Below are 25479 nucleotides of genomic sequence, written 5' to 3'. Positions count from 1 at the left end.
TCTCACTGACAGCAAACCATAAAACAGACATAAATTGCTGTTGACATCCATACATGTGAGAAAGTTCCGGTTTTTTCATTCTCACTGACAAAAACCATAAAACAGACATGAATTGCTGTTGACATCCATGAAAAATATCAAATAAATTGACCAACACACATAACCGTCAAAGAAAACATCCATCAATGTGAGATAATTCATGTTTTTTCAAGTGAGAAAAATTATGTTTTTCCATTCTCACTGACAAAACCATAAAAACATGCAAAAATTATGTAAAAAAGTTGTAGGTGGCAGCAGTGGTGAGCAATGGGAGTCAATAAGGCCTTTCTACTTAAATCGTCCCTTTACAGGATTTCAAGGGCTGCACTTGTGAAAGAAAGATGTTTGGGTCTAGTATTCTTGTTCTAGCATATTGTTACAACAGTTGAAAAATATTATATATTATATTTATATTATATATTATATATAAAATTATATATTAAAGAAGTCAACACACTTTTGATTATTCTATTTAAGCTCTTTTTCCTGTATCTTTTAAAATCAAACACAAAAAAGCCTTTTTTTAGCTTTAATTCTCAATACTAATATTTGTTGAAGTCAAATTTTTTGTTGTTGTTGTTTAAATCCCTCCTTTTATAAATTCTAAGAGCTAAACTTTGGAAATACAGAATTCTTACGTCAAAAATTGTTGTTCTAACGCTTTGCTGCATTTTTTTTAACTGATATAATAAAGAACTCAACTAACATTTGGATTCCCTGTCTAAAATCAGTGTTTCCTATTCCTTCCGAACCCGGTTATAATATGAAACTTCCGAATTAAATTTCCTTGAATAGCAAAGCGTAACCTAATATGAAACTTCTTCTGAATTTGAAACTTCACTAAAATCTTCATAAGTAAAACTTCTGAAAGAAAGATTCGTTATCTCAAATATTGTTGTTCGTCCACATTGTTAGGCTGAGACTCTTGAAAAAAACTTACTTATTAAGATTGTCAACTTACATTTTATTTTCCCTTCTAGTAAGTTTGAAGTTTTTTCAATTGAAAATGGCTTTTATGGGAGAAAAAATATAATTAGTATGGTGTATAAGCCGCCCAGTGCTCACTTGGAGGATTTTTTGGGAGGTATGTGTCAGCTGATTTGGAGCTGGACATATGGTACAATCTGGAGCTAGTCATATTGTTATGGTTGATTTTAATCTGCTTCATTTGTCTAATCATAATGTTAATTTTTTTAATTTTATGAAGTCGAGTGATCTATACCCGCTCGTTAGTGTACCCAAAAGGATTATTGGACAGATTGTAATCTTAATTGATAATATTTTCGTTCGTTCTGCCGATTTGAAGCTTTCTTATGCTGCTGTTGCGGTTTTTCCTGGTTCTGACCATCTTCCATTGGTGAGCATTATGAAGTATCATTTGCACAGATCAAAGAAAAAGAAAATAAAAACAAGGTTAATTAAAAAAGGGAATCTTCAAAAGTTTGTGGAGGAGGTTAGTGCTATCGATTAGAACCCCGTGTTTTCAGAAGAAGAATCCCCTACGAGAGCACTTGATAATCTAATGTCTGTTATTCTACCCATTTATGATAGTGCGTGTCTTATTAAGATAATGAAAGTGAAGAAACAGGAACCTTGTGGGCCATTGGATAACGAGTGAAACACTGGAAGAAAGAAGGCCAAGGACTGAGCTCTATTAAAGATATATAGATGATAAAAATGATGGTTCGTATAAATTGTTCAAAAAACAGCTCAATTTAGTGAACAAATTATGTCGCAACGCTTTGGCCGAATATTATGATAGAAAGTTATCAAATAGTAAAGGAAATATAAAAGAAACATGGAAACTGATTAATTGAATGACCGGTGGGAATGCTGAAATTGGAGGAAATGAAGTACAACCTGATGACAAGTCTGGAATTCGCTTTTCTCATTGTGGGGGAGGGATGGGGGCTCAGTATTGAAGAGAGATGGAGACTGGATTTGTTATTCTTATTTTCTTTTATATTTTTATTTATCTATTATTAATTTTTATTCAGTTATTTATTTATATGTTTTTTCATATATATAGGTTATATTTTATTTATTTTTGTTTTACCCTATTTATAATAGTTTTAATTAAATAGTCGAGGCTTAAGTAAACAGTCGAGTTAATAGATAAGTAGTTACGTGGACTTTCTCACGACCGCAAACCTTCATAGGTTTTCTCCAGGTGTAAGTGTTGTTAGTTTTTTTATTTGTTTGTGAATGTGGATTAATAAACTTATCAACTTATAACTTCTAAGGTTATTTTTTCAATATCTGTCTAAATCCATTCACAAATTCAGTATGTCATTTTAATTACTCTTTTCTCCTTTACTAATTTACTCTTTTCTCCTTTAAAAAATGCGTCATATTCTGTTTTTCGTAGGATTTAATGAAGAGATTGCAAGGAGATCCCACAATAGAACTGCCCGAAGGAACACTTTACTTGGATCCTGATATTATTGATTTAACAATGCTGCCTCCCCCCATTACTCCAGATGAGGTAAAGATTTTTCAAAAGTTTGAAATTCCTATGCTTGAGGTCGTGCTTAAGACCAGATTATGAATTGACGGCAAAAAAACACCCCATGAACATACATTTTAGTTACATTACTTTACCGTCTTCTTACGCATGTTTTCTATAGAGTATAGTGGCAAAAACGCTAAAAAAAAACTGAGAAAAAAGACATTGGCATGCCAAAGATACCGATACATTTATTTTATATATGAACCAATTATACCTATAAAAACATTGTAAAGGTGAAGTAGCAATAAAAAGAAAACAGAAGAGAAAAAGAAATCAAAGATAATCAGATAAGACGATGGCGAGGGGACACATGCACAATAATTGTAACTGAGAATTTCCAATGCAGTATTTTCAACTTCGACGTAATATAAAAAAAAACCGAGTTTTATATAAATATATATATATATATATATATATATATATATATATATATATATATATATATATATATATATATATATATATATATATATATATATATATCCACTTTTATCCACATATTTGAAAAGAGTTTAAACACAAGGGATGAATACAACAAAACAGGGTAATTGGTCGTTCCAAATAGTTTTCTTATGAACTAATAATAATTTGATGGGATTAATCTTCAATAGTTTAATAGCAAACAAATTAATGCTTAGTTTAGGCCTTTAACTATGCGATGATAGATAAATTTCTTTTCAATGCCTATTTGGTAATAAGATTTTAGGACTATTATCTTACCTAATTTTACAAATTCAGTCAATGTTTTTTGTCCAATTTATTGGAAATAATAATAGTGTTTGTCTTTTGCTACAGTAATCAAGAAAGTTACACTTCCTGGGGCTCAATGATGACATTTTTTCTGCTGATTTATCACACACGCTCCTTATTTTCAAACTTGGCACTCAATAAGGGTTAAAACTACACTTGGAATAACCTTTTAACTAAAATTGAGTTCGAAGAATCAGATTTCAGGTTTACTATTTTTTGTGCTTGAAATGGTAGAAAAGATAAACATAGCAAAGTTATTGAATGAAACTAACATTACTGCAGCTAGAATAAGAGGCGGGGTAATAAGAGTAAGTGTGGTAATTGTAGATGCATTAGCTTGATTTGGAAAAATTGTAAATTGCCTAGCAGAACGATACTTATTTGAGAGATGTTTCAGATTAAGGGAATAATGGTGTTTCAGGAAAGGGAGAGGATGTGTTGGCTACTTTTCATGCTTACATTAAATACTGAGAAATATCTGAATCAGCGGAACTCTTTATTTCTGAGTTTCGTAGATTATGAACAGGTATTTTATCCAGAAGATAGAAAAGCTTTGTTAAGGTGTTAGTATTATATTGTAGATCCGATAAATATTTTGAAGTCACTAGATAATGTGCGAAGTAATGTCATGGTGGTATTTTCGGTGAAATTGAATTCCATTAAAAGAATTAAAAAACGGTAGATTTCCCCCTCCCCCCTCTACCCCTTGTTATTGAAAAATACATTTTGCACCCATCTAAATTTTTGTGAATTGACGCCACTGTATGTACATAAGTAAAATGGTTGCCAAGGCTGTATCCAGTGGTGGGTTGGTTCCCAGTTTTGAGCCCCCCCCCCCAAATTTTTCCAACTCGTGAAAAAGCAACAAAATATATATAAACAAATGTTTGATGAGTATTTTCAAAGTTTTTTACTCGCCTCCTCTAGTTATTGAAAAAAAAAACATTTTGTCCACCCTCGTATATTTTTGTCAATTAACGCCACTGTATATTCGTAAGTAATATGGTTGTCAAGCCCGTATTCAGTGTTGGGGTAGTTATTAGTTTAGAGCCCCCCTCGCCAAAAAAAAGGTTTTATTTGTGAAAAAGTAACAAAATACATATAAACGAATTTTTGATGAGTATCTTTTAAAGTTTTTGTACCCTCTCCCTTTGTTATAGAAAAAATACATTTTGCCCCCCCCCCCTAAACTCTTATGAATTGACACCACTGGTTTGACGAAAGGTAAATGGTTGCCAAGGTCATATCCAGGGGGAGGGTTACCTGGTTTACCCACCCACCCCTCCCCCCCTATAATTTTGTCTGACTCGCAAAAAAAGTAACAAAAATACATATAAAAAGATTTTAGATGCATTTTCTTAACCCCGAAAAAATACCCCTCTCGAAAAGAAATCTTGGATGTGGCGTTGATTGTTTCAGTTAAAGCTCGAAGCGAATGTCCAAATCTAGTTGCATTAGGTTGATTTTAAAGCGAGTAAATTAATTGGTGGGAATATACTTATAACGGTTCCAGCAATGGCTGCAACCTAAAAATACAGCCCTTTGCCGGTAGCCCAGTAAGAGGGAAGGAGAATGCGGTTCCTATCCGGTTTCTAACTCTTTTGTATTTTTATGGATAAAATTCTTCTAAATTTATATTAAGTAGCTGATTTGAGTGCTCTAGGTGTAATGTCTGGGAAATAAATTCATTTGGAAGTTTGTAAAACTAGAATGCTAGTTTTAAAATGACTGTCAAAAGACTAAGTCGCTTAAATTAAGAATAATCGAGGGAAAAGAACTGGCAAAAGGTCAAAGGAAAAGAAGAATATTCTTGAATCGTATGGGAAAAGATTAGAAATTATTATTTAAAGTATGCAGGAACTTCTAGAAGAGGAGTGAAGAATGCGGACCTGCACAGCGTGAGGGGCAAAGGAGCATGCACAGCTATGTTGATATCGGAAGCCTTAGCACTGGGATGAGTTGTTTTAGTTCTTATAAAAGCAATAAAGGGAAATCCCTAATTATAATTCATTCAAAAATGAGTCGGGTATCAATTAGGTATACAGGAACTTCTGGGGAGGGGAGGAGTGAAGATTGGGAACCTGCACAGAGTGAGGGGGAAGGTGAATGCGTAGCTCTGTTGCTATCGGAAGCCTTTGTGCTGGAATGAGTTGTTGTACTTTTTGTAAAAACAGTAAATGAATAGCCTTTCTCTGATTTTACTAATTCAAAAATCAGTCAGCTGTCAATTAGGCTCAGGATTACTCGTAAACATTATCATCCTAAGTTTTTTTTATGCTGTAGGAAAATTTGAAGTCCGTTTTAAACACGTTAAATACACCTCCAACGCCTTTTGCTGATAAGGAAATATATGACGAAAAATTTGACGGAGAACCAACAAATACAAAAGATGTCATTCTCAACCACAGAAAATCTACTGAGTGGGAAATTTATAAAGGTAGGTTTAATTATATATTAAAAGCTAAGAAAACATGATGTAAATTGGTCCAAAGCCAGACTATGCTTTTGAATTAGATGTGTATGTTCATTTTAATATAAATTCTGCTCTTAGAATGTTTGATTCCCTATGTCATGACTCAACAAAAGTCATTATCAAACAGTTCGTGGTAACGAACTGTAAGTAAGGAGCGACCCGGCTCAATGGTAACCGAAACTCTAAAAAACGGTATTTTGGTACCAATAGATACATCAAAAGAATCAAATTTTAATGCTGATTTCAAATATAGAAGCTTCATCAAGTTTATTTTTACTCATCAAAAGTTACGCGCCTAAGAAAATTTGGCTGACTTTCGAAAAAAGGAGAAAGACCCTCTAAAAGTTATAGAACCTGAATGAAATTCACACCATCATATTCAGCGTATCAGAAAACCCTACTGTAGAGGTTTCAAGCTCCTATCTACAAAAATTTGGAATTTTGCTTTTTTTGCCAGAAAAAAGATCACGGATGCGTGTTTATTTGTTTATTTGTTTTTTTTTTCTTTTCCCCAGGGGTAATCGTATTGACCCAGTGGTCCTACAATATCGTATGAGGGCTCATTAGAAGGGAAATTAAAAGTTCTAGTGCCCTTTTTAAGTGACCAAAAAAAATGGACGGCAAGTAGGCCTCCTCCCACGCTCATTTTTTTCTCAAAGTCACCCAATTAAAATTTTGAGATAGCCATTTTGTTCAGTATAGTCAAAAATCTAATAAATATATCCTTTAGGATGACTTAATCCCCCACAGTTCCCAGGGGAAGGGCTGCAAGTTATGAACTTTGCCCATTGCTTACATATTGTATTGGTTATTAATAATAATAATAATAATTTATTTTTGACCCACTATACATAAAATGAAGTGGAGTAACACACGAAAAGAGAAAAAAAATAAATAAAAAAACAAAAAAAAACACAAAGATACATTTAACAACAACACAATAAATAAATATTACACTCAATGCGCTGTGGCTACCCGGATAAGTGGGTGGTTAACGCCCAAAGTAGCATAAATGTTCTCTTGAAGACGGCTACTTTGTCTGACAAAACAATTTACAATAGCCGAAGCGCCAAAAATTCTCATCATCTTTCTATTGCTGTATCTGCGAGGTATGCACAATTAAAACTTTCAAGATCTAAAATAAATATTTCTAATATTGCTAATATCCTCTAGGCGAAACAGGATGTGATTGCCAGCTGGGAACAAACTGCGTGGTCACAGAATTTTAAGTACAATTCAGGCGATGCTTTTTTGTTATACCTTCCCCTGTTGGGGACAATTTTGGCATACCCCAGTTTCAGCTTATCTCTAATATCACTCAATGTCCGGACACGAAATAAAGTTAGCGATTTGCAAATATTGATCCCAAGCCATCGGAAAGATACAACACTTTTTACAGAAAATACGCCGCAATCAAGCAGCGTTGCTGAAGATTTTGAATTAAACACTAAATATTCGCATTTATCAGTGTTGAGGCTTAATCCGATTTCCCCATACAGCCGCGATACAAGTAGCACAGACTTCATTAATGCAAACTTTGACCTGCTAACAAGCAGAAAATCATCCACATATGCAATATAGGTGACGTTTGACAACCCTGAAGAGTAAGAAAGCGGCATCATATTAAGAACACTCAATAAACAAGCTTTAAAAAAATGAGGTGAAAGCACACTACCCTGACGGACCCCAGATCTAACTGGGATTTTGCCAAAGGCCCGGGAACCCTGCCTCAACTGAATAAATGAATTCTGGTACCAGAACCGAAGTACACAAATAATTGAACTATTCACACCCAAACGTGCCAGAGAAAACCATGCCTGAAAGTGACAAACAGTATCGAAAGCTTTAGATAGGTCTAACGCACAAAAGTGAACTTCCGTTTTTAAACGATGTGCTTCTTGTAACACCTTTGCAAGTATACGGTGGGTATGCTGGCATCCTATACGAGACTTAAAACCGAACTGATTTGCGTCATAATCCACCTTATCTTGAATAAATGGGAGCAGTACATATTCAAATAGTTTGCTTAAATTACACGCTACAGTGATAGGGCAGTAGGATCCACAATTAAGCGGATCCTTCCCTCGCTTCAGAACAGAGGTAACAGTACCACACAGGAAAGAATCAGGCACTAGTGAGCTACTAACACACATCTGAAAAAGTAGTTGCAGATGGCTAATCAACTCGGGAGAATTGATTCTTAAATGTTCAACACAAATTCCATCCAAATCAACAGACTTAGATTTTAAATAATTTCGGAGACCACACTGCCTTTCCATGACGATAAATAAAAGTTCAAATAGGGATAAAATCATTTTAATAGACAGTGATTATATAAATTCACAAAAATACCATATATTTCGTTCACATATACAGTGACCGTAATCATTAGTAAAACTTTTTTACTACTGATGACGGTCACTGTGTATGTGACCGAAATATCTGGTATTTTTGTGAATTTCTATCATCACTGTCTATTAAAAGGATTTTATCCCTATTTGAACTTTTATTTATCGTCTTAGATTTTAGTTTTTTAATGCTTTTCAAAACACACTCAGCACTAATAGGGATAATATCTTTCTGGTGTAGTCTACGCGGAATAACTGAATCAAGCAATCTACAAAACCCGGAATGGACTGCATAATTTACTGTACTGAAAATTGTCGAGTAATGACTAACCGATGAATCACCAGGAATTAAACTGGATGAAGCAGTCAGGTTTAGTTTACTAAAATTCAACACGTCACTCCAGTGCCGAGAATTTTTTATAAATTCCTTACCCTTATATGGGAAACTCTGCAATTACGATTTGAATTCGGATTTGTTTTTTTTTTTAATATTAAATAAATGACCTAAGGTGGGGCATCCACACGCCTTTCATGTCTTAAACCCCATTTTTCCTGATTTTTCAAAATTTTTAAATGAGGGACATCTTTCCATAAAGAACTTCTAGTTTTCGAACGAATGCGCGAAACAGGGACAGCAATGGCCTCGGCTTGTTTAAGGCAGGCAACAATCAGAGAATAGTAAGAACTAAGTTGTGATCGAGCATTAGGCGAGAGGACACTGGTACAAAGTAAATAGCAAGGAACTGTCACAGATGAGAGCAGAGTTGCCAAAGTACAGATATATAATTTCCAGTTAGCTTTATTCCATTCACGCTTATCATACCATTTCGTGCCTCGAGCAAAAGATTCACACTGATTCGGGCCAGAAGAATGCGAAACTGAGACGGTAATAGAGAGGGGGAGGTGATCATAATCTCTTTCTTCATCATGAACCTCGACACTCGAGCATATCACACCAGCCGAGCAAACACAGTGGTCTTTATCAGACACACATCGACTATTATGAATATACGCGAAAATCTGCACTCTTAGCTACTATCTGATATCCATCTGGCAAAGACTGAAGCTCAAGATCAGACTGAGTTGACTCTCTATTTATGTTACAATATTAGGTCTCCCACTATGATCTACTTATAGCTATGACTTTCAATATTCCGAAGGAAATTCTTCAGAGAAGACACAATTTTTGTGAATTTATTAAATGACAAAACTGTTTTTTTATCATGAGGTAGGTAAGTATTGATAATCACTAGATCTGCAATTCGAAGGGCAATAAAATTATCACAAGAGTGTATACACTGGGGAGAGAAGCACGAAGGTATTGTACACACAAGACATGCAAGCCCCTCGGGAAGTCTGCCCCTCGTACATCTTGCACTGATTGTATAAGCTTCATGGTAGTCACTTCTGTTTAGTGAGCTGTCGCTTACAACTGGCAAAACATGTTGCTGTAGGAACACGATGTCAAAATCGTTCATTTTCTGATTTATTGAATAATCTCTGTCTTTTGTGCCATTTATGTTAAAAGAACACCCAGAAAACGTTACTGTTCCAGTCATTTCTTATTCGAGGCACGCTTAGCTATGGCATTGCGGATTACGCGGCACTTTGGACTGAATGCAACATGGTCTTCGCCAAATAGCGAAAACTGCCAAGCATGGTGCATCTTTTGTCGATAAATGCATACCGCTGAAGCGGGAACAGTGGGGAGGGCTGGTGCAATTGACCTTCATATGATCAGGTGATTGACACTTATAACCGCAACGAGGAGGACGGAGGCACTCAAATGCTCGGAAAATTTCATATTCTACCTTAAGTCCGAGACGAAGTGCATTTGTAAGTCCAACAGCATCGTAGAAGAATATCTTAACAGTCAAGGACTGCCCGATGCGCTTAGCGTCTACAACTCCTTCACGCCCCACGAACAAACTGACGTCATAAGCTAGCGGTATGCCTTTAACTATTCCAACGGGTTTCCGCTCTTGAAGTTTTGCATCGCACTTCAGAACATTAGGTACCGCATCACAAAAGTCCTTTGCAGCAACTGGGTCAATCTGCACAAAAAGTTTAGTGCCCGACGGCTTGATAGAATGATTCGCATGATGTCAATTAATTTGGTTAATGGCATCGTGACGTTTCACAGGATTGTTAAGCTCGGGAGAAATTCCAGAGAATACTACAATAGTAGTGGATTTGTTTACATTTGGCGTAAACGAGGCACTGGGCAAGGAGGGAAAATTCAGATCATAACATGCCACTTTTTCGTTTATCTGCTTAAGGGCTCGGTCTAGGGAGCTAATCTTACTGACTAACCTGGAGTAAGCTACTGCGGGGATAACCGGCACTTCAGTAGGTGAGACAATAACAAAAATTGGCAGCAGGGTATTATCAGATTCACATTGACGCAACAAGTCCAAAATATCTTTCAAATTTCTCTGCGAAGGTAGATCACCCTGCCGCTTTGGAACAGATTTATTCGGATCTGCTATTCCCCAAAACTCCGCTTTGGCGTCTTTAATGACTTTATCATCAAAAAATTCCAGTGCATGATTAATTATCGTCACATCATCGATTCCTTCACGAAAATTTGATTGGAGAAAATTCAGAACAGGCGAATATGCATATTCCACTAATATCTTGCTCACGTTACAGCAATAACATTATATATGAACTACACAGAAAGAATGCGGACGAGATACAGCTAACAAAATCTGTGGGAAGTGCGGGTACTCAAATCGCCTTTCCCCAGCACTTTAAGGATCAATATCCGGCCGGTACCGATACGGCTCTTGTGTTTGTTCCCGCTCTCTTCTGCACAGGCTGTCACTAATCAGCGAAAAAACAATGAAAAATTTGGCTATTAAATTATATTATTAGCCAAATCATCCTTTTCTTTCTTTCCTTTTTTCTTTCCCTTATTTCCTTCCTTTTCTTTCCCTTAAAATTTGAACTTTGTTGCTACCGTATTAATCCAAACAATCAATTAGTCCATATCAATAAGTTTACCTTAGATTATAATCCGTAGCAGAAATAATCCTCAAGGTCACTGAATATATTATAGCTCAAGGCACTGAATTAATACAATTTCACAGCTGGTTTTAAAGTTCACTAGATCCAAAAAGATGATGTTATCACTCCGGAGACTAAACAGAGACGGGAAGTATACAGACATTTTCAGGAAGAATTTTTTTCTGGTGGGGGGGGGGGCTGAAGGCGGGGAGTACTCGGGAGAATATTTCCGTGGAGGATGTTTGTTTGGGGTAGGGGACATTTCTATGAAGGGGGCGCCGGATTTCCAAGCATTATTTAAAAAACGATCAAAACTTAAATTAAAAACAACAAGTTTTTTCAACTGAAAGTAAGAAGCAACATTAGAACTTAAAATGAACAGAAATTATTACGTATATGAGGGGGTTCTCCCCCAAGTCAATACCTCGCTCTTTACGCTACAGTTTTTTTAGTGCTTTCAAAAGAGCTATCTATTCTAATTAAACGGCCTTTGTGATTCAGGGGTTTGTGAATTATAATTTTTTTAAAATTTTAACGTAAAGAGCGTGGTATTGACTAAGGGGAGAACCCCATCATATACTTAATAACATATATGTAATAAAAAAAACAATAAAAAAAAACAAGCAATACGGCTCAATAGTTATCAAACTTTTAGATATGTAACTATGATGTCAATAAAAACATCAAAAGAAAAAGCTTATAATGCTGATTCTAAATATATGAATTTTATTAAGTTTAGTATTACTCATCAAAGCCTACGAGCCTGAGAAAATTTACCTGATTTTTTAAAGAGGGGGAAACATCCCCTAAAAGTGAAAGAATTTTAATGAAAATCACACCGTCAGATTCAGCGTATCAAAAAACCCTATAACATAGGTTTCAAGCTCATATCTGCAAAAATCTGCAACTTTTTATTTTTTGCCAGAAGAAAAATATACGAATATAGAAGTTTGTTACGTAAGTAAATTTGTAAATTACGTCAGAACCAAATTTATAGACAGCCATTTAGCAAAAGAAAAGTAAAATTTTTATGCAAATTTTGTTTACTTATTCAATGACGGTGAGCCAAAATAAAAGCTGCATTAACTAAAAAACAATCAGAAATTAAATAAAAAAAAATTTTAAACTGAAAGTAAGGAGCGACATTAAAACTTAAAACTAACATAATTTATTCCTTATATGAAAGGGTCTGTCCCCTCCTCAACGCCTCGATCTTTACGCTAAATTTTGACTCTGTCTCAAAACTTTATTTTTTAAAACAATAAAAAACTATAGTGTAAAGAGCGAGGCGTTGAGGAGGGGACAGCCCCTTTCATATACGGAATAATCTTTGTTCGTTTAAGTTTTAATGTCGCTCCTTACTTTCAGTTTAAAAACTTGTTTTTTTTATTTAATTCTCTCAAAAGACCTAGTCTTTTGAGGACTAAGTCTTTTTCTTTGGGAGACTAAGTCCCAATTTGAAATCATTCAATAAATCACGCTCAAAAAAGATTAGGCAAACCCTAAATTACCATAAAAATTACAGCTGTTCAAGTCTATTCTTCTACTAAATATATTTACGAATCATATCTATACATACATGATAGGGCTGGCTTAGTCCCCGGAGCCTCAGATGGCTTTCAAACACAATTCAGATTAAGACCAGTAACCTATATCATTCCCCAAAGTATCCCTGAATCATTCTTACTCAAAATAAGCCTACAATTTTTAAATAGATACAACGGAGGAGGGTGACTCGGGTCCTAGGATAGCGCCTGTGTACCTACGCCCATGGTTCTAGGAAAATTAAATAAAAAAAAACGAGTTTTTTTTTAACTGAAAGTAAGGAACGACGTTAAAACTTAAAACGAACAGAAATTATTCCGTATATGAAAGGGGCTGTCCCCTCCTCAACGCCTCGCTCTTTACGCTAAAGTTTTTTATTGCTTAAAAAAAAATAAGAGTTGTGAGAAAGTCAAACTTTAGCGTATTAGAGCGAGGCGTTGAGAAGGGGACAGCCCCTTTCATATACGGAATAATTTCTGTTCGTTTTAAGTTTTAACGTCGTTCCTTACTTTCAGTTAAAAAAACTTGTTTTTTTATTTGATTTTTGAATATTTTGGAATTAATGCAGGTTTTGATTTTGGCTCACCGTACATGAATAATTAAAACAAAATTTGCATATTAATTTTACTTTTATTTGGTTAAATGGATTTCTCGAAACTTGTTTAATTTTATTTACGAAGGTTTTTATCAGTAATAGCCTAAATATACGTAACTTACGAATTAACTTACGTAACGAACTTCTAGATTCATATATTTTTAATTAGTATATTAGGGGGCTGGCGTCCTAGTCAATACCTCGCTCTTTAAGCTAAAGTTCGAATTTTGTTCCATTTCTTTAAAAATGACCCCTTATTCGCAAAGGCCGTTATTTACAATAAATAGCTCTTAAGAAAGTACTAAAAAATCTTTGGCTTAAAGAGCGAGGTATTGACTAGGGGGTGAACCCAATCATACACGTAATATTTTCTGTTCGTTTTAAGTTTCGATGTTACTCCTTATTTTCAGTTGGAAAACTTGTTTTTTTTATATTTAATTTCTGATCTTTTTTTAAATAAGGCTGGGAAATCCAGTGCCCCCTTCAAAGCAGTGTCCTTTCCCCCATGAAAACTTCCTTCATGGAAAGATCTTCCCATATAACCCCCGACCCACCCACTCCCTTACTACCAGAAAAAATCCCCCCTGAAAAAGTCTGTATACTTCCAAATAACCAGTAATATACGTTAACATAGAGTAAAGTTTATAAATATAAGCCCTCCTCCCGAGGAAGTCTAGGGACTAAGTAATCCTAAACGACATAGTTATCATATTTTCGAAGAGGTTGAATAAAATGGCTATCTAAAAATTTTGATCAGGTGACTTTGGGAAAAAATGAGCGTGGGAGGGGGCCTAGTTGCCCTCCATTTTTTTTGGTCACTTAAAAAGGACACTAAAACTTTTAGTTTCTGTTCCAATGAGTCATCCCACGATATTCTAGGACCACTGGGCCGATACGATCACCCCTGGTAAAAAAAAAAAAACAAAAAAAAAACACGCATCCGTGATCTTTCTTCTGGCAAAAAAATGCAACATTCCAAATTTTTTGTAGATAGGAGCTTGAAACCTGTACAGTAGGGTTCTCTGATACGCTGAATATGATGGTGAGATTTTCATTAAGGTTCTATAACTTTTAGGGGGTTTTTCCCCCTTTTTTCGAAAATCAGCCAAATTTTCTCAGGCGCGTAACTTTTGATGGGTAGTACTAAAGTTGATGAAAATTATATATTTGAATTCAGCATTAAATTCTAATTCTTTTGATGCATCTATTAGTATCAAAAACCCGTTTTCTAGAGTTTCGCTTACCATTGAGCCGGGTCGCTCCTTACTTACAGTTCGTTAGCACGAACTGTTTGATTACAAGTTGTGTCATAACTCTAATTTCAACAAGGTGTGATATGTCTTAGCGTTTGCTAGACGTATCTATCAAGTCCCATTTTGAAATGGGGTAAAAAATGGGGTAAATACATTAGTTGTCTTCCCTCTTCACCTGGATTGCACACGAAGTGTCGCCTCAAAAGATTTATTTTCTTAGTATATCAAGCATAGAGATTAGAACTATATTTTAGTGCTTCGTCCAGTTCTATGCAAGCTGAGTAAAGTTGGCTAAGAGTAACTTGTTCACTAACTTTGAAAATAGTATTGTTTTGAAACTTATAGAAATGGATCTACAGGTCAAAATTGGGCTCAGGAACGTATATTTGAGCTCTAAAGTAACTTGTAGGAAAATTTTGAGATTTCACCAAATCTAAGGGAGGGGTCCGTGACCTCCTTCCTAGGTACAAACCTGTCCAAAATACTAACCTTACACGGAATTATGGGGTATACTCATTGTCAGGGTATTTTCTACCTGAGTATGCAAAACTATTTTGTGCAAGCATAATATTCGTTTGTATAATAACACAAATATATAATTATTCCCGTTCTCCCACGTTGGCGTTAAATATAGTTGATTGTTTTTGGTCGAATAAATATAGACTCAACTTAGATTAATACCAAAAACATTTTTTTTTCTCACAGTTTAACGGTAATATTTCACCTCCTGGAAAGAAACCTAGGCCTGAAAACTCAGTTTGTAAACTTTAAAAATTCGAAAAAATAATCTAACCTGAATTTTTCTGAAAACTTAGAGCTGTAGAGAAAAAGTTAATTTCATATTTAGATGCAGCAACAGAATTATAGTTTAAATCAGTTTTAAAATACTAACCACCAAAAAAGATGTTTTTTAGATCTATGCTATTGTTGGAGCATAGCCAAAATCAGTATAACTAGTTCAAAAGCTTAGTAGTGTTAAGTTAGGCTATTACAAAGTTCACAAAATAGGCAAATGTTGCTTTAGTTTGTAGCTGTCTTGATTTTTCATCTAAGATAACTCAAACATTAAGAATGTGTCTTCTGTAAATTTCGTGCCTTTGTGGGCTTATTTATTTTTAATCTTCTTTTTGTTTAGTTCCGTGTCGCCCTGTCGAGTCTCTCATATATGAAGTTCCCACTCAAAGAAAAGTGTCATCGGATATAGATGTATTCATCAAGAATGTAACAATTCCACCACCTCCGCCACCTAAACAGTGAGTACTTTTTCAGATCTCCAAAAATGAAAGTTGTATTCAGTTGTATATGAGTTGTATTCAGGGTTCTTGTGACCAGGTGCACTATGCTGATCCATAGCTTTCTAGTTGAGTTTACAATCCCTGGAGGACCACTCAGCATCCAGTCTTCGTTTGAAGATGTCCATAGATTCAGCAGTAACAGTTCTTTTAGATAGTTTATTCCAACTGTCGATAATTCTTGAGGAAGATAATTGAGCGTGGACTCTGGATAGGGTAGGCTGCTTAACAATTTTTTTTCTGCCCTTCCATGCGCTCACACTTTATAGAGAACAGTTCTGCAATCCATCTCTATTTCAAAAAATAACAGAAGCTCATTAAATATATTTTTAGTTTTGTATGTATGGCTGAATTTGTTAAGTGAACTTACTATTAAGATCTGACTTTCTCTCTATAGGTTTTAGTACTGAATCTGTTATTTACTCTCTCTTTCTCTTCCTCTATTCCTCTTTCTCTCTCCTTCTCTTTCTCCATCTCTCTCTCTCTCTCTATTTCTCCCTCTATCTATGTTCAATGTAAAGCAATTTTTTAAACTGATTTTGTAGCTTTTTTTAGATATTTTATTCTTTGTTATATTTTATGGCTCAAATTTGAAAAAAAATTACTTTTAGAGTTACTCAACTGGTCATATGACTCGTTGGTCAAATTCTGTTTGATGGTTTTTAAAATCTGCTGTCACTTGAGCTTTACAAACTCTTACAAATTTAGATTAGTAATTTAATTAAATATTTGTGATCGTGAGACACCATAACAATTCTAGAAGGATGATGTAAATATTTTCTATAACAAAGAGTGAGGTATTCATAAAGCTTGTTCATCAGGGACACATGATTGTACTCTATGGAGATGGATATATTTGTTGAAATATTTAATTTGCTGTGATTTACGTAGATATTTTATGGATTATGAAAACTTTATAGGCAATTAGATTGAAATGGGGAAGATGGAGGGGGTTGGTTTGAAGGCCACCAGTGTAGGCAATATGCAAGATGAAGTTAAAATTACCCTTTAAACGATAATTGATTAAACTTGACTTACCTTACATGGTATCACAATCAAACAGTTCGTGGTAACGAACTGTAAGTAAGGAGCGACCCGGCTCAATGGTAACCAAAACTCTAAAAAATGGAATTTTGATGCCAACAGATTTTAATGCTGATTTCAAATATATAAGTTTCATCAAGTTTGGATTTACCCAACAAAAGTTAACAGCCTGAGAAAACTTGGCTGATTTTAAAAGAAGGGTGAAAGACCCCCTAAAAGCTATAGGACCTTAATGATAATCACACCATCATATTCAGCGAACAAGTGAACCCTACTTTAGAGGTTTCAAGCACCTATCTACAAAAATGTGGAATTTTTATTTTTTGCCAGAAGAAAGATCACGGATACGTGTTTATTTGTTTTTTTTTGTTTTTTTTTTCGCAGGGGTGATCGTATCGACCCAGTGGTCCTAGAATATCGTGGGGAGGGCTCATTAGAACGGAAATTAAAAGTTCTAGTGCCCTTTTGAAGTGACCAAAAAATGGAGGGCAACTAGGCCCCGTCCCACGCTCTTTTTTTCCCAATGTCACCCGATCAAAATTTTGAGATAGCCATTTTGTTCAGCATGGTCGAAAATATGATAAACGAAAATATGATAAACATGTCTTTTAGGATGACATAATCCAAAGTCCCCGGGGGTAGGCCTGAGAGTTATGAACTTTACCAAATGTTAACATATAGTATTGGTTATTGGGAAGTATACAGACGTTTTCAGGGGAGATTTTTCTGGTAGGTGGGGGGGGGGTGGGGGGTTATATGGGAGGATCTTCCCATGAAAGAAGTTTTCATGGGGAAGGGACATTGCTATGAAGGGGGCGCCGGATTTCCCATCATTATTAAAGAAAAAGATCAGAAATTAAATATAAAAAAAGTTTTTCAACAGAAAGGAAGGAGCAACATCAAAACTTAAAACGAACAGAAAGTATTACGTATATGATTGGGTTCACCCCCTAGTCAATACCTCGTTCATTAAGCCAACGATTTTTAGTACTTTCATAAGAGCTATTTATTCTAGTTAACGGCCTTTGTGATTAAGGGGTCATTCTTAAAGAATTGGAACAAAATTCGAACTTTAGCTTAAAGGGCAAGGTGGACGAACCCCCTAATATACGTACTGAAAATCTATGAATATAGAAGTTTGTTACGTAAGTTAATTCGTAAGTTACTTATATTTATTACTAATAAAAACGGTCGTAAATAAAATTAAACAAGTTTCGACAAAGCCATTTAACCAAATAAATGTAAAATTAATATATAAATTTTGTTTTAATTATTCATGTACGGTAAGTCAAAATCAAAACCTGCATTAATTCAAAAACGTTCAAAAATTAAATAAAAAAAACAAGTTTTTTTTAACTGAAAGTAAGGAACGACGTTAAAACTTATAACGAAGAGAAATTATTCCGCTTATGAAAGGGATAAAGGGATTCACTTTCTCACAACTCTAGTTTTTTTAAACAATAAAAAACTTTAGCGTAAAGAGCGAGGCGTTGAGGAGGGTCCCTTTCATATAGGCCTACGGAATAATTTCTGTTCGTTTTAAGTTTTAACGTCGTTCCTTACTTTCAGTTAAAAAAAACTTTTTTATTATTTAATGTAAACCAAGAACCTCCAATAATTAATTGGATTTATAAATCTCTTTAAAAGTACCGCTTAGAAATATTTATTTCATAAGAAATTAGACCTTAGGGGAAAATTATGATTTTATAAACCATAATGGCGTTCCTTTTGTTTCCTGTATGTTTTCTCTTGCAGCAGGCGTTTCTTTGGTTTCGATGAATTAGAAATTCTGGTAAAATTGGTTTATTTTCTTGGTTTAATTGTGAAATTGGTAAAATATTTATTCGGGCCCTTATTGTGGGGAACTTTTGCACTGAAACCGAGATTTAAGAAATATTTTAAAAACTCTGCTTTATGGCTTTTACAGTTTTTTTAGAATGACAAAATCTTTCAAAATAAGATTAGCTATTTGGTTCAATATTTGGAACTATGAACTGCTGCAAAATGAAACCTACAAGAACGGGATATATCTCTAAGTAACTAAGTCTTGATTTTATCATATAACCATAATGGCATTCCTTTTGTTTCCTGCATGTATTTACTTCAATCCGTGAAAAAATTCTAGAGGTTGAAATTTTTTTTTTAATTTATTTAATTTCTTGGTTATTGGTTTAATGGTGTTTAAAATATGGCTACTGGCTGTCATTGTGGGGAAGTTTTACATTGAATTCATATACATGCTCATGCTTTTATATGGCTTTTTAAAGCATTCTTTCATGGCTTTTACAATCTACAATTATTTGACAAACTTTTTGAAAATAAAATTAACGATTTGATTCAATATTAGCAACCATGAAACACCAAATAAAATTCAAAAAATAATAGGTAATTATTTTTGTAACTTAATTCGGATTTTTACACAGACACAAATAGTTCTGCCTTTATTTCCTGCATGTATTTATGTCAATTTCTGAATAAGTGTGGAAAAATTGGGGCATCAAATTGAAATAAATGGTTCAATTTTTTGTAGGTCGCAAGGGAAAGCTGCTGATGTAAACTTGATCACTACAGATGACATCTCAGCTTTTATAATTCCACCTCCACCCTCTTCTGGGAATAACGACTCCGGACTAGAAGTCCTTCGACGACTGTATGAAGCTAAAGAAGGAATTTTCCAGGTAAGAATAGTATTTGTTAGCATTTACTAAGAGCGACACATTATATACAAACATTAATCCGTTTTGAGAAGAAGAAGTGAATTCAAAGAAGAGGCGGATTTTCTAATCCAAAAGTATTGATAGAATCACGTAAAAAGCAACGAAATTAATGAATGAATTAGGCTAGTTCCTTCAAAATAGAGGATAGGAAAAAGTATAAGCAAATTTCCAAATATTTTGACTGTTGACCGGAAAATCTTCATCCGTAATCTCAAGCCATAAAAAAAATATCCTAAGACTTGTGCGCTTTGGTTTTCAATCTACATTTATTGGTTGTTTGCGATATAAGATAAGATAAGATTTACTCTTCATTATATACACACACAATATTACATGTTATTATTCCCCAAAGGCTCATTGGCCTGTAAAGAAGGGGGAAGACAAATGAGTTACTTACTTAGAGATGAAAAGCAAAAGAAAATTTAAAATGATCACTAACTCACATTCTAAGGAGAAGAAAAGAAAATATAGATAAAATGAAAACTATAGAAAAAATAGAGCAAATAAACTAAATTAATTAATTAGATTAAATAGACTAAAAAAAATTAAAAATAAAAATTAAAAAAAATAAAAAATAAATAAAAACATAAATAAAAACAACTTCTACGAATCCAAAGAATTTTTAACAATTTTTGTAAATGAACCGAACGTTCGGCACCCTTGAGCTGATTCAGGCAACTTATTTCAAACAATATGACACGCCATTAGAGGATTAAAATCTGACCTTATGCAAGGAGTAAATGGAACTTAAACATGATTTGTCATATTGCAAAGATTAGAATTATTTTGATCAGAGGTAAAAGATAGTGGAACACTTAGGGGCCGAGGGAGGTCACCATGAAGCTGAGAAAAAGTAAAACTCGCACATGAAAGAATGTATAGTGACTCAAGATCAAGTAATGATATAACTAATGAACGATTAGCTTCCTGTATGAGGTTTCTAGCTTTATTGTAAACCTTAGAAAGTGGTTTTAACAGTGAAGCAGTGAAAAGGAATTTTCAAAATTGATTTAGGAAAAGAATGTCTAAGTTTCTTAAAAATACCGGGACTCCTGCATATCTTCATTTTAATAAAATTAATTTAAACAAATTTTTCCACAAAATAAGTTTTTCAAAGAAAAGTAAAGAACTCCATTAAACTAAAATGAGCAAAAATAAAATCAAATAATCTACAAAGCGTGAAACTACCACAAATCAGCATCGATAAATAAATCAAACCCAAAACAAACAGAAATTATCAATAAATAACTGAGTTAAACTCAAAATGAGCAGAAATTAACATGAGTGGGACTCAAAACCCTTATGCCTTCCCAAGGCCAGAACATAATTTAAACCTTACTGAAAAAATATATATGTTTTTACTTTCATAACTTTAATAAATCAAATAATATTAACATTTTGATTACTAAATATCAGTATATGTTTATTAAACTGGCAATTCACATTCATTTGTATTTTTTTCAATAAAGTGCAAATTATTTTCTGGCCTTGGGAAGGCATAGGCCAGAACGAGTTTCTGCTCATTTTGAGTTTGAATCGGTTATTTATTGTAATTTCTGTTCCTTTTGGGTTTCATTTATTTATCGAGGCTGGTTTGTGGTAGTTTCACGCTATGTAGATTATTTGATTTTATTTTTTCTCATTTTTGGTTTAATGGAGTTCTTTACTTTTCTTTGAAAAACTTATTTTGTGGAATAAGTTATTTTTAATTAATTTCTCTTCGTTTTACATTGACATAGTCTTTTCAGGGAAAAAGAAAATAATACTTTAAATCTTTTATTTTTTTTTAAGACTTTATAGTTTGGCCTGCTAATTGTATGTTGGAGAAAAATTTTCAGCAATTTTTAATAATATACACCCTTTTAAAAGTCTGGACACAAATAGTAGTGTTTAATTTAGTTTCATACCTCCTCTAGTTGACCTGAAATGGAAAACTTGATACCATTCGCAAAAAAATCTGTTTACTTTCTTCGATAGCTTGGAAACACTTACGCTATTTTGATTTGGTTAAATTTTAAGAGCAGAAGTAGCCCTGAAAGTTTGACTATAATATCCTCGGTTTTTCTTGGGATACTGCTGAGATGCCTTATTGGGAATTTGCATTAACACAGTGCATTTTGATTTAATCTTTAGGCAACATTTAGTCTTTAAACATAATGGGCAAATTTAAAACAAATTAAACATAATGGGCCTGGGAGGGGGACTAGTTACCCTCCAATCACTTTCGACTATTAAAAAGGGCATTAGTCCTTTCTATTTTCTATCGAATGAGCCCTTTTCGAAGTTCCTACGACAGCTCCTTCAATACAAAGTGCCCTGGTTAAAAAAAAAACAAAAAAAACTCATTTACCCACATCGATCTTTACTGTAAAAATGTCAAGCCTTCCAATCACTTTCGACAATTAAAAAGGGCACTAGCCCTTTCAATTTCCCATCAAATGAGCCCTTTTTGAGTTTTTACGACAACGCTTTCTATAAAAACCTTATATGTCCCCAGGGCATAAATTACAACCCTTGCCCTGAGGGCTTTGAGGGGGTTGTCATCCTCAAAGACCTAATTTCCAGAACTTTCAACTACGTTAAACAAAACCACTATCTCAAAATTTTGATTGGATCTGTATGGGGAAATGGTGGGCATGAGAGGGGTATTAGTTGCTCTTTAATCACTTTCAACTATTAAAAAGGCACTAGCACTTTCAATTTCCAATCGAATGAGCCCTTTTGAAGTTTCTACGACAACGCTTTCAATTAAGACCTTATATGCCCCCAGGGCATAACTTACAATCCTTGCTCTGAGGGCTCGGGGACGGGGGGGTTGTCATCCTCAAAGACCTAATTTCTAGAACTTTCAACTACGTTGAAGAAAATTACTATTTCAAAATTTTGATTGGATGTGTTTGAGGATATTGTGGGCGTGAGAGGGGGGATAGTTGTCCTCCAATCACTTCTGACTATTAAAAAGGGCACTAGCTCTTTCTATTTCCGATCGAATGAGCCCTTTTGAAGTATCTACGACAACGCTTTCCATAAAAACCCTATATCCCCAAAAGCATAACTTACGACCCTTAACATGAGGGCTTTGAGGGGGTTGTCATCCTCTAAGACATAATTTCCGGACCTTTCAAATACGTTGAACAAAATGGCTATCTCAACATTTTGATTGGATGTGTTTGGAGAAATGGTGGGCGTGAGAGGGGGGTTACTTGCCCTCCAATCATCTTCGACTATTAAAAATGGCACTAGCCGTTTCAATTCCCAATCGAATAATTCTTTTAGAATTTTCTACGACAACGCTTTCTATAAATAAAAACTTATACGCCCCCAGGGCATAACTTACAACCCTTGCCATGAGAACTATGGGGGGAGTGTCATCCTTAAAAACATAATTTCCGGACTTTTTCACTACGTCGAACAAAATGGCTATCTGAAAATTTTGATTGGATATGTTTGGGAAAATGGCGGGTTTGAGAGGGGTGTTAGCCATCCTCTAATCACTTTCGACTACTAAAAAGGGCACAAGCCCTTCTACTTTCCGATCAAATGAACCCTTTTTGAATTTTCTACAACATCACTATCCATAAAAAAACTTATATGCCCCCAGGGCATAACTTACAACCCTTGTTTCGAGGGCTCTAATATGGTTATCATCCTCAAAGACCTAATTTCTAAAACTTTTAACTACGTTGAACAAATTGCCTATCTAAAAATTTTGATTGGGTGTGTTTGGGGAAAAGGAGAGCCTGAGTGGGGGTTAGTTGCCTTCCGATCACTTTCAACTATAAAATGGCACTAGCCCTTTGAATTTCCTATCGAATGAGCCCTTTTTCAAGTTTCTACGAAAAAGCTTTCAATAAAAACCTTATATAAACCTTTCAATAAAAATCCCCAGGGCATAACTTAAAACCCTTACCCTGAGGGCTGTGGGGGGGGGGGGAGTGTCATCTTTAAAGATATAATTTCCGGACCTTTCAACTACTTTGAACAGAATGGTTATGTCAAATTTTGATTGGATGTGTTTGGATAAATGGTGGGCGTGGAAGGGGTGTTAGTTGCCTTCTAATCACTTTCGACTATTAAAAAGGGCACTAGCCATTTCAGTTTCCAATCAAATAAGCCCTTTTTGAAGTTTCTACGACAACACTTTCTATAAAAACTATATATGCCCCCAGGGCATAACTTCCAACCCTTGCTCTGAGGAATGTGGGGGCGGTTGTCATCCTCAAAGACCCAATTTCCAGTTCTATCAACTACGTTGAACAAAATGGCTATCTCAAAATTTTGATTGGATGTGTTTGGGCAAAAGGTGGGCATGAGAAGGGGATTTGTTGCCCTCCAATCACTTTCGACTATAAAAAAGGGTACTAGCCCTTTGAATTTCCAATCGAAAGAGCCTTTTTTGAAGTTTCTACGACAACAGCTTCTATAAAAAACCTTATATGCCCCCAGGCCATAACCTACAGCCCTTGCCTTGAAGGCTGTGGTCGAGTGTCCTCCTCAAAAACATAATTTCTATCTGGAAATCAACTACGCTGAACGAAATGGCGATCTCAAAATTTTTATTGGATGTGTTTGGGGAAATGGTTGTTGTGGAAGGGGTGTTAATTGCCTTCCAATCCCTTTCGACTATTAAAAAGAGCACTAGCCGTTCCAATTTCCAACCGAATGAGCCCTTTTCGAAGTTTCTACGACAACTCCTTTGATACGAAGTTCCCTGGTATGGCAAAAAAAATACATTGTGCCAACATCGTTCTTTACTTAGGCAGCACTATTGCGCTGCCTATGATCAATGTGACGTTTGAAAGATAGGTTTTCGTCAACAAGAATGCCCAAAAAACAAATATATCGGTCTTTAGATCCATGACTTATTCCGTTTGGCTGGTGAATTTCTGATAACTGGGGATAAACCTGAGATACCGAGAAAAATTTAAAAACCTAAGACCTTCGGAAAATACTCATCAAATTAAATAATTAAACACAAAATCATGACGCATGAACACTTATTCCATAAAACGCGTGTGTCTTTAACGCATAAGGATCATGAAATGTGCGCTAATTATTCCTTTTCATTTTGGGCCCAGGAGGAAAGTTCTGGACCTAAAATGCTTTGCTTAAAGGTTTCACAAATACTCGTAAAAACAGTAAAATTCTCAGCTTACATGTCTGAAAATGGCCACCAATACCTTGCAGCCATTTTGGAATAGTTGGTGTAGAGCCGTGTGATCAACCTGTTTTATGAGTGGAACATAAATACATGCGTTAATATATGTTGATATGCTTTGCTTAAACCGCAAACAAAGTTTTACTGCCTCCAAAAACAGCAAATATTAAGTTCATACGGTCAAAATAAGAAAAAAACCGTATCTACGTACAGTAGCGTCCATTGAGGGTGGAGGAGTATGTGCCCCTAAATTTTTGATCCCCCCCATTTCTAAAAATACCCTTTATGGTGGCATTTTCATTGAAAATATTTTTTCCCTATTTTCGTTGGAAATGTGGAAAAAAAATTATTGCCCTCCCCATCCAGATTTGAAAAATACTGTTTGTCCCTCTCTACCTAAGTGATATGTTCTTTGTTATTCATTTGTTATAATTTTATGTAATAATGTGTTGTGTTATAATGTGCAAATAATACTTATTACGCAATAGTAATAAACATAATTATATATTTGGTCCAGCTTGAAATATTCTATTAGGTCATTTTATTGTTTTATATCTATTAAAGTTTTTTTTACATATTTTATTTAATTATTTTCTAGGCCTATTCAGTTAATTTCCAAATTTCAACTTTTCAACAATTTGCTCTGTTCTCTTTTCAAACCTTCTTTAATTTTTTTTTACTAATAGTGACAAGAACAACAAATTAAGTAGAATAAAAAGGAATAGACGTATATATAAAGTATGTGCA

General features: G+C 34.6%; 1 protein-coding gene across 1 annotated transcript in view; it reads left to right on the top strand.

Annotated features, from left to right (window-relative positions):
• Nucleotides 1-2411: 2411 nt before the first annotated feature.
• The window catches only part of LOC148945081 (uncharacterized), a 37723-nt gene continuing 14655 nt past the window's right edge, over nucleotides 2412-25479 (top strand). The window contains exons 1-4 of the mRNA XM_089098642.1: nucleotides 2412-2524; nucleotides 5582-5735; nucleotides 15657-15774; nucleotides 19388-19535. Of these exons, the coding sequence (XP_088954768.1) occupies nucleotides 2414-2524; nucleotides 5582-5735; nucleotides 15657-15774; nucleotides 19388-19535 (531 nt within the window). The 5' untranslated portion in view covers nucleotides 2412-2413. The remainder of the gene's footprint in view (nucleotides 2525-5581; nucleotides 5736-15656; nucleotides 15775-19387; nucleotides 19536-25479) is intronic.

This window comes from Artemia sp. Qi Xiang Cuo, chromosome 13 (assembly GCF_049724085.1).
Source record: "Artemia sp. Qi Xiang Cuo chromosome 13, ASM4972408v1, whole genome shotgun sequence".
NCBI lineage: Eukaryota > Metazoa > Arthropoda > Branchiopoda > Anostraca > Artemiidae > Artemia > Artemia sp. Qi Xiang Cuo.
The sequence above is the reverse complement of the archived record's forward strand: the minus strand, read 5'-3'. Positions and strand labels throughout refer to the sequence as shown.